This window comes from Lotus japonicus, chromosome 1 (assembly GCF_012489685.1).
Source record: "Lotus japonicus ecotype B-129 chromosome 1, LjGifu_v1.2".
NCBI lineage: Eukaryota > Viridiplantae > Streptophyta > Magnoliopsida > Fabales > Fabaceae > Lotus > Lotus japonicus.
Genome location: NC_080041.1, coordinates 51,349,306 through 51,364,348, shown reverse-complemented (window position 1 = coordinate 51,364,348; position 15,043 = coordinate 51,349,306). Strand labels below are relative to the sequence as shown.

At 39.6% G+C, this 15,043-nt stretch overlaps 1 protein-coding gene across 2 annotated transcripts; it reads left to right on the top strand.

The window, feature by feature from the left end:
• Window positions 1-971: 971 nt before the first annotated feature.
• LOC130744776 (glutamate synthase [NADH], amyloplastic) lies at window positions 972-12,709 on the top strand. Of its 2 annotated transcripts, XM_057596953.1 has the most exons (22): window positions 972-1,750; window positions 1,831-1,950; window positions 2,786-2,890; window positions 3,116-3,268; window positions 3,509-3,609; window positions 3,716-3,812; window positions 4,255-4,364; window positions 4,654-4,757; window positions 4,840-5,019; window positions 5,114-5,457; window positions 5,541-5,611; window positions 5,731-6,200; window positions 6,291-7,160; window positions 7,403-7,557; window positions 7,836-7,997; window positions 8,095-9,699; window positions 9,861-10,067; window positions 10,178-10,446; window positions 10,610-10,915; window positions 11,022-11,289; window positions 11,450-11,707; window positions 12,092-12,709. In XM_057596953.1, the coding sequence occupies exons 1-22, from the start codon at window positions 1,406-1,408 to the stop codon at window positions 12,380-12,382; spliced, it is 6,591 nt and encodes a 2,196-aa protein (XP_057452936.1). In that variant the 5' UTR covers window positions 972-1,405; the 3' UTR covers window positions 12,383-12,709. The 2 variants fall into 2 exon arrangements, with proteins under 2 accessions (XP_057452936.1, XP_057452987.1); XM_057597004.1 differs by lacking the exons at window positions 972-1,750; window positions 1,831-1,950; window positions 2,786-2,890; ... (1 more) ...; window positions 3,509-3,609; window positions 3,716-3,812 and adding an exon at window positions 3,894-4,016.
• Window positions 12,710-15,043: the final 2,334 nt, after the last annotated feature.

Genomic DNA, 15,043 nt, shown 5'->3' with positions numbered 1-15,043 from the left:
AGCTTTTTGGATCTGGATCTGCATCTGGGGTTATGTGGAGGAGAAGATTGTTGGACTGGGTTTATCGGAATCAAACGACCTCGTTTCCAACTCTCTTTCTCTCGTTCAAGTCTGGGTTGTGGGTGGTAGTGGGTGGCAACGACGGTGGGAGTCGTCGTTCAGCCTCCTTTCTCGTTCAAGTCTGGGTGTGTGGTGCATCAACTTTCGAACTGTGTTGATTTGCTGGTTCCAGATCTGGGTGTAGGAGGGTGGTTGGGAGTAAGATTTTTTGGATTCTTCATGCTGTGGGTCAAGTTTGTTTGTTGGTGCAGGGAGGAGGTGGAAGGGAAGGAGCAATGGGTAGTGAGTGAGTGAGATGGGTTTGCGTTTTGCAGAGGTGGGTGAGTGAGTTTTTTGTTGTTGTTACGGAGGGGGTGAGGTGGTGATTGGAGCTTCTTGGTTTCTGATGAAAGATGAGGAAGGAGGAGGATAATGATTAAGGATAAATGTTTTTTTTAAAATTAATTAAAAATAAATGTTTAATTAAGAAAATGTGAATTTTGATTTTTAAAAAAAAAACCTGTTATAGTGGGTCAAAAGTGATTGGGTGTAACTTTGCACAAGTTTTTAGATGACCATAATAAATTTTTCCAATAAAGATAAGGTTAAATTTCGCTTTAACTGATTGATGACATTCAACAAACAATCTACCAACAGAATCAACCAACGGCAAACAGGTTCGCATCCGAGCGTAGCCAGGTGGTGGGACCCAGGAAAGAGAGGGGATCGCGGCTGTCTCGTGCCGCATAAAACAATTCACACGTGTCCTTACTGTGACTGCTTAGCTGTCAACTAACAAACACACTGAAGGACGGAGTCGGTAATTTACACAAACACGAAGAAGAAGAACTTTTGTGGTCCCCACTCCTCCTCTCTCCTCTTCCTCCACCTACTCCTCTTCCTCTTCTCTCTTCACCAACACATTATTTCTCTATAAATCCACCCCCCGTTCTCCCAACGGAGAATCCTCCTTCACACCCTTCTTCACGAGGTGCTGTTCTCTCTCTCTCTCTCTCTCTGTTTGATCATCTGTTGTTCTTTCATCTTCAGCTTTGTGTGGTTTGTCTGCGACAGCTAACATACCGTGTCCCACATCAAGAGAGACAAGCTCACAAGCCAAGCCATACCGTGATTCATTCGAATCTCTTCAATCGCCATTTAAAATCGGATCTTATTGCTTTTTCCCACCCAGATCTGTAACATTCAATCCCAAAATAACCCAATCTTTTGGATAAACTAGACTTCCATAAGTAATACAAACACATCCAATACTTGGGTATAAAATCAAATCATAAAAATAAATAACAAGCCGCCAAAGGCAAAGGCAAAGGCTTCTTCTTCTTCTGCGGTAGGTTTTGTTTGAACAATGTCGAACTCTCTCTCGTTAACGTTCTCGGCGCTGAATAACCCTCAGCTGAGCGCTCTCATCAACCCTGGTGGAGCGCGTGCACGAGCGCGTCCGCTGGCGAGCGTGAGGAACAGCACGGCGTCGCGATGGCTGGGGACCCGGTTGCGTTCGAGCGGGTCGGAGAGGATCCAGTTTTGGCACTCTGGCGGGCCGGGGCGGATGCCGAAGCTTAGGGTGGCGGTCCGGTCGGCATTCTCGGCGGTGCCGGAGAAGCCGCTGGGGCTTTACGATCCGGCGATGGATAAGGACTCTTGCGGGGTCGGATTCGTGGCGGAGCTGTCTGGTCAAAGCAGTCGCAAAACGGTGGGCGATTTTTCTTTTTTTTTTTTAAATAATTTTTTGCGGCGTGTTTGGTTGTGATGTGAGTCTTTTTGACTGTGCAGGTTACTGATGCGTTGGAGATGTTGGTGCGCATGACGCACAGAGGAGCTTGCGGTTGTGAAACCAATACTGGAGATGGTGCAGGCATCCTTGTTGCTCTGCCTCATGCGTTTTTCAAAGAGGCACGTTCTTTGTTTTTTTAATATATATATATATATATATATATATATATATATATATATATATATATTTGCAAATATCTGAGAACATGTGGAATTTTGAAAATATGTGAGATTTCAGTTTTATTTTTGATTTTTTGGCTATGTACTGATTAATTTGTTTATAGAGTATTTTTTAAATAGAACCTATGAAAGTGTATTTTGGCCCCCAATCAAGTTATAGCTGTTTATTTTTTATTTTTTTTACATCAGAGAAATAAATTTGCACCCGATAGGAATCGATCCCTAGACCTATCCTACCCAACCTATATGTCCCTAGCTCTTACCACAGAATAGTTATACCTGTTTATACTTTCTCACAAATCATTTTCTGTCGTTTCTTTCTTCCTTTTCTTGCTGATGGCTGCCTTGTTTTTCTGTTTAAAATCATTTATGTTCTTAAATATATTATTATTATTTTTATAGTTGTTTTCCCCTCTTTATTTTTCTGATACCTGTTTATATATTCTCTTTTTAAAGGGTTTTTATTTGAGATTAATCACTGCATATGGATAGCCTAAATGGTACTTGATGGTTTAAAATTTCATAAGTTCAGTGTTCAAATCCTTCAATTCCTACTGGTATCTAGATACGCAACAAAAAAGAATTTTTCTTTTTCAGTGCAATATAAGTACTAAGTAGTTAATAATGCTAAATTGCAATAATTGAAGTTTTGATTGACTACTTTGTCGCCATAATCAGCAAAAACCTTTGATTTATTAGGACTCGGCTTTGTATCTTTCACCTGTTCTATTGAAAGAGGTTTGATGATTATTTATAATGGGTTTCCGTTTTACAGGTTGTGGATTTTGAGCTTCCTCCCCATGGACAATATGCTGTTGGCATGTTTTTCTTGCCCAAATCTGATAACCGTAGGAAGGAAAGCAAAAATATATTTAGAAAGGTAAATCAAAGTGTGAAGTTTCTTTGTCTTCGTTTCAAATTTGATGTCATGCATAATGGTTTTTTTCAGTTCAACAAAGATTCACTTTAGCACACAGTACATTTTTTCTGCCATGTAAATTGTAATAATGCTGAAGCCCCCGAAAGTTGTCCACTGCTGTTTTGTATTATGTTCCTTTGCTATTACCATGATGGTGGTCTTATGTTTTACTGCTTTTGCTTTAAGGTTGCTGAATCTATGGGGCTTTCAATTCTTGGTTGGCGTTCTGTGCGCACAGACAACACAGGATTGGGCAAATCAGCCCTTCAAACTGAACCAGTGATCGAGCAGGTGTTCCTTACTGCAAGTGGTAAATCAAAAGTTGATCTGGAAAGACAGGTACTTTTTATCGGTGGCAAGACTTTTGATTAAAATAATCTTAGCAAGTGAACATATATTCAACTGGATTTCTTTTTGAAGAAAAAGATTAACTAATAAATGCTTAGACATAGTATCCGGTGAGGCTTGAATTTATTGTGCAAGTGGGAGGATATAAAACAATTTGATTCAGGTCATATTGCATCATTGAATGATTAATTTGAAGTGAGAATTGAGTAGTACTTGGATTTTTCTTTGCAGATGTACATATTAAGGAAGCTGAGCATGGCTGCTATTACATCTGCGTTAAACCTGCAAAATGACGGCATTGCAGATTTTTATATCTGTTCACTTTCATCAAGGTGTGTTGTCATAAGGCAATCTCATTTTCTTGAGAAGTAAATTATGCTTACAGCCACACTTATCTAATCAATTTTGAATTTCTGATGATCCTCTGAATTTCTACAGGACTGTCGTTTACAAAGGTCAGCTAACACCGGCTCAGTTGAGGGAATATTATTATGCAGACCTTGGCAATGAAAGGTTTACGAGCTACATGGCCCTGGTAAATATATTACCCATTAACCTATCTTCTTTCTCCACTAACTCTATACTCCAACAAACAGCATAGGAACAACCAGTAACTGAAGAGATGCAAGGTTGAGGAATGACTTCTGAGGCATTGAGGTTTGAATGATCTCTTAAGTTCTTCCGCTTCCTTGATTACTGTTTGAATTTGGATGCTGGATTGGATGCAATGGTTGAGTTGGTAAGAAAGTTCATATCAAGATAATCATGTTTGCAGAAATTTCTGCTGATACTTTCTGTCAGTTACTTGGTCTGGAGGACTATTTCTTCAAGGTGGTGGAGGGAAAAATCATGCACTTCACTATATGTTTATATTGAATTGCCTGGAAGAAAACCACATTTATGCATTCTACATTGGTTTATGTACTGGTATAAGAATTCGACCATGAAGACTCACAGTTTGGTGTGCATATCTGCAGATACATTCACGATTTTCTACGAATACCTTTCCTAGCTGGGATCGTGCTCAACCTATGCGTGTATTGGGCCACAATGGAGAAATTAATACACTCAGGGGCAATGTTAACTGGTATGTCTTGTATAGTTTTTGCCTTACTGTAGTTTAGTAGGTTGACCTACCTAGAAGAATGAGTTAACTTAATTGCTGCTAAAATGGATAAATCAGATAGTAAACATTGTTTGAGTTATGAATTATTGCCACCTTGCCCTCTCAAAAAAAGTTTGTTCTAATGTGCAATTAGCATAATACTAGTTGATTATGAGTGGGTATAACAGTGTTGTGTGTTGTGCCGGATTCACCCACCGCATTTTGATTGATCTATGGCAGAATGTATCGGCTAAATCTATTAATTTTGTAGGATGAAGGCACGTGAGGGCTTATTGAAATGCAAGGAGCTTGGCTTATCAGAGAACGAGTTAAAGAAGCTTTTACCGATTGTGGATGCGAATTCTTCAGATTCAGGTGAAATTTTATCTGAATCTTTTTTATTAGCTTGCAAAACTGTGGTCATTTACTAAAATCCTAATGATATTTTCTTTACCAGGAGCTTTTGATGGCGTGCTCGAGTTTTTGGTTCATTCTGGAAAAAGTCTTCCTGAAGCTGTTATGATGATGATTCCTGAAGCATGGCAAAAGGACAAGAACATGGATCCCCAGCGTAAAGCATTTTACGAATACTATTCGGCTCTCATGGAGCCTTGGGATGGACCAGCTCTTATATCATGTGTGTTTTCTTGGACTTTGACTCAATTACATGTTTATGTCCCGTTAATATTGGCTTTTTGATTTGGTACTAATATATTTTAATATCATTACAGTTACCGACGGCCACTATCTTGGAGCTACATTGGACAGGAATGGATTGCGACCGGGCCGCTTCTATGTCACCCATAGTGGACGAGTAATAATGGCAAGTGAAGTTGGGGTTGTAGACATTCCTCCAGAAGACGTACGTAGGAAAGGAAGATTAAATCCTGGCATGATGCTTCTGGTGGATTTTGAGAAGCATATAGTTGTAAATGATGATGCCTTAAAGGAACAATATTCATTGGAAAGACCCTATGGGGATTGGCTCAAAAAGCAAAAGATTGATCTCAAAGACATAGTTGACTCAGTTCATGAGTCTGAAAGAGTGCCCCCAACCATAACAGGAGTGGCTCCAGTAAGTATACATTCAAAGCAATATGAACATCTCATAAATTTCTTGCAGGCAAGTCTAATTATTGAATCTTCCATGAACTACAGCTATCGTGTGATGATGTGGATATGGAAAATATGGGAATTCACGGTTTACTAGCTCCATTGAAAGTTTTTGGGTATGTAACTAACATCACTCCTGAATATTTCCTCCATTACTCCTGAATATTTCCTCCATTATATCCACTTTGTTTACAAAGGAAGTGTTTTTTATGTTCTCTACTCATGTATGATGCAGATATACAGTTGAATCATTGGAAATGCTGTTACTTCCTATGGCAAAAGATGGGGTAGAAGCCCTTGGGTCAATGGGAAATGACACTCCATTAGCTGTCATGTCTAATAGAGAAAAACTTTCTTTTGAGTATTTCAAGCAAATGTTTGCTCAAGTTACAAACCCTCCTATTGATCCCATCCGAGAGAAAATCGTCACCTCTATGGAATGTATGGTCGGTCCAGAAGGTGATCTCACAGAAACCACTGAGGAACAGTGCCACCGCCTTTCACTAAAAGGTCCCCTCTTATCCACTGAACAAATGGAGGCCATTAAAAAAATGGATTATAGGGGATGGCGGAGCAAAGTTATAGACATAACTTACTCAAAGGAACGCGGTAAGAGAGGGTTGGAGGAAGCCTTGGACAGGATATGTGCAGAAGCACACGGTGCAATTAAAGAAGGCTACACCACCCTTGTGCTTTCTGATAGAGGTATTATACTGTTACCTTTGTGTTGCATACGGATATTACTTTATAGTCAAGTACATCTAATTTTATTTGAATTTGGAATTGAATTTGTAGCATTCTCAAGGAAACGTGTTGCTGTGAGCTCCCTCCTGGCTGTTGGTGCTGTCCATCAACATCTTGTGAAAACACTTGAGCGCACTAGAGTTGCCTTGATGATTGAATCTGCTGAGCCGCGTGAAGTGCACCATTTCTGCACTCTTGTTGGTTTTGGTGCTGATGCTATATGCCCATATTTGTCTATAGAGGCAATTTGGCGACTGCAGGTTGACGGAAAGATCCCACCAAAAGCAAATGGTGTATTCCACTCAAAAGATGAGTTGGTTAAGAAATATTTCAAAGCAAGTCACTATGGAATGATGAAGGTTCTTGCTAAGATGGGAATATCAACTTTAGCCTCGTACAAAGGTGCTCAGATTTTTGAAGCTCTGGGTCTTTCATCAGAAGTGATTGATAAGTGCTTTGCTGGAACTCCAAGTCGAGTTGAGGGCGCAACATTTGAGATGCTCTCTTCTGACGCTCTTCAACTGCATGAGTTGGCTTTTCCTTCACGGACTTTCTCTCCTGGAAGTGCAGAAGCTGTAGCATTGCCAAATCCCGGGGATTATCATTGGAGAAAAGGTGGTGAAGTTCACCTGAACGATCCACTTGCAATAGCCAAGCTTCAAGAGGCTGCTAGAACTAATAGTGTAGATGCATATAAACAGTATTCCAAGATCATTCATGAACTAAATAAGGCTTGCAATTTGCGAGGGCTTTTGAAATTTAAAGAGACATCAGCTAAGATTTCTATAGATGAAGTTGAACCTGCTAGTGAAATAGTTAAACGGTTTTGCACCGGGGCCATGAGTTATGGGTCTATATCACTGGAGGCTCACTCAACTTTAGCATTGGCTATGAATAAAATTGGAGGAAAATCCAACACAGGTTTGTCAATCTTACTTTAAGAAATATTAAATGGCAGATTTTTTCTTTTCCGTCTCAAAGGACACAAAGGTCTGACCTTTTACCCAACATCAATTTCTGACAAAGCATCTTTTCAGCATAATTTTTTCTAGAGAAATTTTGTGGATAACTTGTATATTTAATATCTGTTTCTACTAGATAAAGATTAGTCTCCTCAATTTCTCTAATTTTCTGATGATTTTTTTTTTACATATTTGCTGTAGGTGAGGGAGGTGAGCAACCATCTCGCATGGAGCCTCTTGCTGATGGCTCTAGGAATCCCAAAAGGAGTGCCATCAAACAGGTCGCGAGTGGGAGATTTGGAGTTTCAAGTTACTACCTTACGAATGCTGATGAGCTGCAGATAAAGATGGCTCAGGTAATTGTTGAAATTTTCTGTTTTAAATCAAGATTATTGTCTTCTTTTGAGTATTTTAAGAAAGTCATCAACTGGTGCACCTGCATTCCTTTTGGAATTAAGGTTCTGTTTATGAATTTATGTTCATGGCAGATGATGATGTGACCTCTAGGCACCTCTGCGTGCTCTTGCGTCTTTAATTGATACGTACATTAGACCTTTGGTGAGGTTAAATATAAGTATGGTTTTTCAGCTAATGTAGAGTCGTATTATCGTAACATTATAATTGTAATCCTCAGGGAGCAAAACCTGGTGAGGGAGGTGAACTTCCTGGACACAAGGTTGTAGGAGACATTGCTGTCACTAGGAATTCAACTGCTGGGGTAGGGCTTATCAGTCCACCTCCCCATCATGATATTTATTCAATTGAAGACCTTGCCCAGCTAATTCATGATCTAAAGGTATTTTTGTATGTGATTATTATTATTTCTCTTTTTCTGGTCGAATATTCCTGAATTAGGTGTTGCTTCCTGTTTGGCCCCTTTTGTTAATTTGTAGAATGCCAACCCAGCTGCTCGAATTAGTGTGAAATTAGTATCTGAAGCTGGAGTGGGGATAATTGCTAGTGGAGTTGTTAAAGGTCATGCAGATCATGTCTTGATCTCAGGCCATGATGGAGGTACCGGGGCATCCAGATGGACTGGCATAAAGAATGCTGGGTTACCATGGGAACTCGGCCTGGCCGAGACCCACCAGACATTGGTTGCAAATGACCTACGTGGTAGAACGGTTCTCCAAACTGATGGGCAACTGAAAACCGGAAGAGATGTTGCGATTGCGGCTCTTCTTGGTGCGGAAGAGTTTGGCTTCAGTACTGCTCCACTCATTACTCTTGGCTGCATCATGATGCGGAAGTGCCACAAGAACACCTGTCCTGTTGGCATTGCTACCCAAGATCCAGTACTTAGGGAGAAGTTTGCTGGAGAACCTGAGCATGTTATTAATTTCTTTTTTATGGTGGCTGAAGAGATGAGAGAAATAATGGCCCAGCTTGGGTTTAGAACAGTTAATGAGATGGTTGGCCATTCTGATATGCTTGAAGTTGATAAAGAAGTTGTTAAAAGCAATGAGAAACTAGAGAACATTGACCTCTCCCTATTGCTTAGACCTGCAGCTGAACTGCGGCCAGAAGCCGCTCAATACTGTGTGCAAAAGCAAGATCACAGTTTGGACATGGCCTTGGATAATCAGCTCATAAGTTTGTCAAGTGCTGCTTTGGAGAAGGGTCTCCCAGTATACATTGAAACACCAATCTATAACGTAAACCGTGCTGTGGGAACTATGCTTAGCCATGAGGTGACCAAGAGGTACCACTTAGCTGGTCTTCCAACTGACACCATCCACATCAAATTTAATGGTAGCGCGGGCCAGAGCTTTGGTGCATTCCTCTGTCCTGGTATTACTTTGGAACTAGAAGGTGATAGCAATGACTATGTTGGTAAAGGATTGTCCGGTGGAAAGGTTGTAGTATATCCGCCAAAAGGAAGCAATTTTGACCCTAAGGAGAACATTGTGATTGGCAATGTGGCACTGTATGGGGCAACACGTGGTGAAGCATATTTCAACGGGATGGCAGCAGAAAGATTTTGTGTGCGGAATTCTGGGGCTAAGGCTGTTGTGGAAGGTGTTGGTGATCATGGATGTGAGTACATGACTGGCGGGACTGTTGTTGTGCTTGGGAAAACTGGTAGAAATTTTGCTGCTGGTATGAGTGGCGGGATTGCTTATGTTCTTAATGCGGATGGAAAATTCCAATCTCGATGCAACCTGGAGCTCGTAGATCTGGATAAGGTTGAAGAGGAGGAGGACATTGTTACTCTCAAAATGTTGATACAGCAACATCAACGACACACAAATAGTCTGCTTGCCAAAGAAGTGCTTGATAATTTTGGGAATCTTCTTCCTAAATTTGTCAAGGTGATCCCGAGGGAGTATAAACGTGTTCTTGCAAGTATGAAGTCTGAGGAAGCCTCCAAAGATGCAGTGGAGCGCACTGCTAAAGATGCAGAAGAAGAAGATGATGAAGCACAAGCAGTGGAGAAAGATGCTTTTGAGGAGCTTAAGAAATTGGCAACTGCATCATTGAAAGAGAAACAGAGTGAGGTAATTTTTATTCTTTTACTTGTACGTTTGATGTTCTGTTTACTTGTTTGATGTTCTGTTTTCTTAATGCTTATACGATAGGAACATGCATTGAAGATTTAAGTGAAGTAACTTGAGAAATTTAAGTAAATTTTGACCTGGCTATGTGTGAATATCTGCAGGCTGAATCACCCAAGAGGCCAAGTCAAGTAACTGAAGCCATTAAACATAGAGGTTTCGTGGCTTATGAGCGTGAGGGTGTTCAGTATAGGGATCCGAATGTGCGCATGAACGATTGGAAGGAAGTGATGGAGGAGACAAAGCCTGGTCCACTTCTGAAAACACAGTCAGCCCGTTGCATGGACTGTGGAACTCCTTTTTGTCATCAGGTCTGCATTACCCGCATCCAAGTTTTCATTTTTAGCTTAGAACATGCATCTTTCCTTCTGATGTTATTAGTACCCTTGTCTAAGCTAATGATATTTGCAACAAATTTCAGGAAAATTCTGGATGTCCCCTAGGAAATAAAATACCAGAATTCAATGAGTTAGTGTACCAAAATAGGTGGCGCGAAGCATTAGATAGGCTTCTTGAAACAAACAACTTTCCAGAGTTTACTGGTCGGGTGTGCCCAGCTCCTTGTGAAGGTTCCTGTGTCCTTGGTATTATTGAGAATCCTGTATCTATTAAAAGCATTGAATGTGCAATCATAGACAAGGCTTTTGAGGAGGGTTGGATGGTGCCACGACCTCCAGCCAAAAGAACAGGGTATGCTATTTTATTTCTTATGAACATCTTGCTAGTTTCTCCTAGAACTTGGATGTATTATATAAAACAATTCATGTGTCCTCGTGGATGACATGGTTTCAGAGTCTCTTTAACCAAGTAGATGAACAGTGTTATCAATTAATATATATCTTTACTAATGCAGGAAAAGAGTAGCTGTCGTTGGAAGTGGACCAGCTGGCTTGGCAGCTGCTGATCAGCTGAACAAAATGGGTCACACAGTAACAGTATTTGAAAGAGCGGATCGGATTGGAGGGCTTATGATGTATGGGGTTCCCAACATGAAAACTGACAAAGTGAATATAGTTCAAAGGCGAGTCAATCTTATGGCTGAGGAAGGAATAGATTTTGTGGTAAATGCTAATGTTGGACTCGATCCTATATATTCTCTTGATCGGCTTCGAGAGGAAAATGATGCAATTGTGTTGTCTGTAGGAGCCACAAAACCAAGGTGAGACCCATAGACATGTTGATTAGTTCAATTTCTTTCTGCAACAATAAAAAGAAATGATAATTAGAAGGAAAGATGCTTAAAATGAAGGTATTTTTTCATGCAGGGATCTTCCAGTACCTGGAAGGGAGCTGTCAGGAGTTCATTTTGCAATGGAGTTTCTCCATGCAAATACTAAAAGCTTGCTTGATAGCAATCTCCAGGATGGCAACTATATTTCTGCCAAGGGCAAGAAAGTTGTTGTCATTGGTGGGGGTGACACTGGCACTGATTGCATAGGAACATCCATTCGCCACGGATGTAGCAACATTGTAAATCTTGAACTTCTCCCTCAGCCGCCACAAACTAGGGCTCCAGGCAACCCATGGCCCCAGGTTAGATTTGAATCATTGGTTTTAAAAATGCCTAGTTATGTATCTTCTTTGCAATGGGCCTGTCATTACTAGCAATGGCAAAATAAGTATCAAACATTTTTTACTCATAGTATTTGGATTATGACTGAGTTTAACTACTGATTTTTCCGGGATGATGCAGTGGCCTCGTGTATTCCGTGTTGATTACGGGCACCAAGAAGCTGCAGCTAAGTTTGGCAATGATCCAAGAACTTATGAGGTATTGACTAAGCGGTTTGTGGGAGATGAGAATGGAGCTGTGAAAGGGCTTGAAGTGGTACATGTTCGCTGGGAGAAGGATGAAATGGGAAAGTTTCAGTTTAAGGAAATTGAGGGCAGTGAGGAGATTATTGAGGCTGACCTAGTTTTCCTTGCCATGGGATTCCTAGGCCCTGAGTCTGTAAGTATTCTTATTAGCTTCATTTCTTATGTTAAAAGGCCAAAAAGTATGTAGTCTCAATTTTTATGTTGTCTCATGTTAGTTCTCCACTTGTGCTTTTTTATTACTTTTTTAGGTTTTATAAATGTAATGGACAATAGGTTATTTTATGAACATATTTAAATTTTAATGGACTGAACTTTCAATTGTTTGTTAGATGAAATACAAACAGAAAAATGGGTTGTTGCTGTTACAGTGCTTGTAATTAAACTTTATAGTAATGAATTTCAGTGTGCGGAACACTTGAACTCGATAGTAATCTTCTACCAATACCAAATTCCGATTGATAACACATGATCCTCATAGCCATAACTGATAATGCTTTGGTTTCTTCTGCCTTACCAGACAATTGCAGAGAAGTTGGGTGTGGAGCGAGACAACAGGTCAAACTTCAAGGCTGATTACGGTCGCTTCTCAACCAGTGTCAATGGTGTGTTTGCCGCTGGAGACTGTCGCCGGGGTCAGTCCCTTGTGGTGTGGGCTATTTCAGAGGGACGGCAAGCTGCAGCACAAGTTGACAACTATCTCACCAAAGAGGACCGAGAGCACGGTATTGATGCGGAGCATGTCAAGAGGCAAGAGGGCCTCAATAAGAAGCACCAAGGCAGCAGCGGCAAACACACAGTGATGACTTAGGAGGATGCACAGAATAACAAAAGATGATTGTTCTATGTATGATCGGGACTTTCATTGGTTTTTTTTAGGCATTCTTGGTTGGCAGATAGCAATGCTGTAGGGGAAAAATAAGGACAAAAACAATGAAGAGAAATAAATTTAGTGTAAGGAAAGCAAGATGTTGCATTGGTGCTTTGGTGGGTTTGGAGGTTATTGCAGGTTTGAGTATTGTCAGTTGTTCATAGTCTATTGTTTTGTTGGGGTGGTTAGCCCTTGTATTAGATACGATGATTATATATGAAATGTACAGTTTGCCAAATAATTGATAATTTGATGTCATTATTTCCATTTTGAACTTAGCAGTAATGATTAAGATTGCAATGGGTAGGGTGCTATATAACTTGTCTCCATAATTGTGTTTTGGAACTACTTGTCCTTGTTCCTCTACCTGCGTCACGGGTGTACAAGATCCGGCCCTATCCGCTAACCCGTCCCGGCCCAAGCCTTTAGGGCCGGGTTGAACCCAGCCCGATCATTAAAAGAGACCGGGTTCGGATTGATCTTTGAGTTACCCGACTTCGGGTAGGGTCGGGTTCGGATTGACACTCGGGTCACCCGGCCCGTCCCACATATATATTTTATAAAATTTTAATTTATTATAATGATTAAAATGTGATATATGGTGCTCAAATTTATCTTACCATGTAGATGAAATTAAAATGTTTAACATTTACCTTATGAATTAAATAAACGTTGGTCAAACCATTGACACTTTCATGCTCTAACAAGAGAAAATCATGTTTGTGTAAATATGCATATGTGAGACAAGTGAAGAAATGATCAAACAAAATGTAAACCTCTCAAGTGCAATAGATTATGAAAGAATTGGATTTTTTCAAGTTATTTCTTCTAAAAAATAGTTCCAACTTATAACTCTTTTAGTATGTTATTATCTTTAAATTTTACAATTAGTATCAAATAGTCTTAAACTTATTGTCTCTCGAGCCAACCGAGACCCGTGCTAAATTGGATCCGGATAATGTTGGGTTGCTTCGGGTCTAGGGACGGGTTAGGGTCTATGAATTGGCCCGATCAATATTTAGGGTCGGGTTAGGGTTAACCAAAACCCATCCCAACCCGTCCCTTGTACACCCCTCTGCGTGGTTAACAACTTGAGTGTCTGTTACTGTGCTCTTATAATACATATACTAGTGTTTTTTACCCGTACGATGCACGGGGAACTTTTCTATTATATTTGTTACATCAATCAATACTTTGATTATATATATTAACTCCAAAATCATTTAAACTTACGAGAGCAATTGATGAATGAAAATTTCTGGAATGCTTCATGATGCTACTACCTTGATTTCAATTTCTCCAATTGACTGCTGCTAACATTGAATCAAATTTCTGGAAAAAGTTGATCAAAATAAAAAATTTAAAACAAAAGACTACAATAAATATGATCCCTCTAGCCAATTTTTATTTTTTTAAAGAATGAGAATGAAAATATATAATAAAGAGTAATAGACCAACACTTCACTTCATAGAGCAACACACAACATTGACTATATAGAGAAACATTTCATTTCATTTAGGCAATCTTGTTCAAATAAGCATAAAAAATCATGTCATAGTTAGAAGGCCACTATGTTCATTACTTTATGGAATACTTTGGTTCGTGCTAACCCTCCATGTGATCAATTAAAGACAGTAGTAAAGAATATAAAATTAAGAAAGTATGTAGAAAGTAGCATAAACAAATCAAAACCCTGGTTCTTACAAACCAGTAAATTTAACAAATATTAAACCGAAATAATAACAAATATAAAACCGAGATTGTTACCGAGCATGTAACGTTCAGTCCCTATAATAAACCGAAATAAGAATTTTTTTCCTCAAAAAGAAATGTCAGACAGCTCTACAAACCTTTTATGTATGTAAACCAACAGTAAACTTTGAATTGAACTTCATAATAGTGCTGGAAAGAAAAATATATCAAATCTAAGAAACACAACTTATCAACGACCCAATAATGTTGATTTAAGGGTCTCCCAATAATGAAATTATGCTTACTAACATATGCATATGAAATGAGTTTCATATGAGACAAGTTCAAGTCCAAAATCCATTAGAAAAGGATCACATAGAAATATCAGTAAGCTTTCTGATGAGGACAAGGACAAGGACAAGGGTCATGGAGCCCTAAAAGGACTTGGAGGACCAATGACAAGGGCTAGAGCTAAAAAGGCCAAAGAGACTCTTCAGCAAGTAGTGGCAACCATTCTTGAAGACAAAGTGGTAGAAGAGATGGAACCAAAAATCATGATGATCATTCAGGCCCAAGAAGAAGAGCCAGCCCACGCATAGGGGCTGCCATGTGATGTTCTGTTTTATTTTATTTCAATAAAAATGCAAAGGACCAATTGAATAAGTTGGATCCAAATGCATTATGTTGCTGAATTTTATTTTAGTGTGTTTAATCCACTTCAAGTGGTGTGTGTTTGCATGTGGCGCATGAAGGGCTTAAAGGGAGGGATCCATTCCTTTCTTAAAACTCTTTGAATGTGTTTGAATTTCAATAAGTTCTGAATGGAGGAGTTACATCAGCAAAGTCAAAGGATTGAAGAGCTTTCAAAGCCAAGAATGGAGTTACAAAGAAAGGGAAATTAAGTTCAT

Excerpts from the sequence above, each read along its gene's own strand:
- LOC130744776 (XM_057596953.1), top strand. The coding sequence starts at position 1,406 with ATGTCGAACTCTCTCTCGTTAACGTTCTCGGCGCTGAATAACCCTCAG. Across the intron at positions 3,610-3,715 it reads ATCTGTTCACTTTCATCAAG|GACTGTCGTTTACAAAGGTC; the intron begins GTGTGTTGTCAT and ends GAATTTCTACAG. Across the intron at positions 11,290-11,449 it reads CAGGCAACCCATGGCCCCAG|TGGCCTCGTGTATTCCGTGT; the intron begins GTTAGATTTGAA and ends GGGATGATGCAG.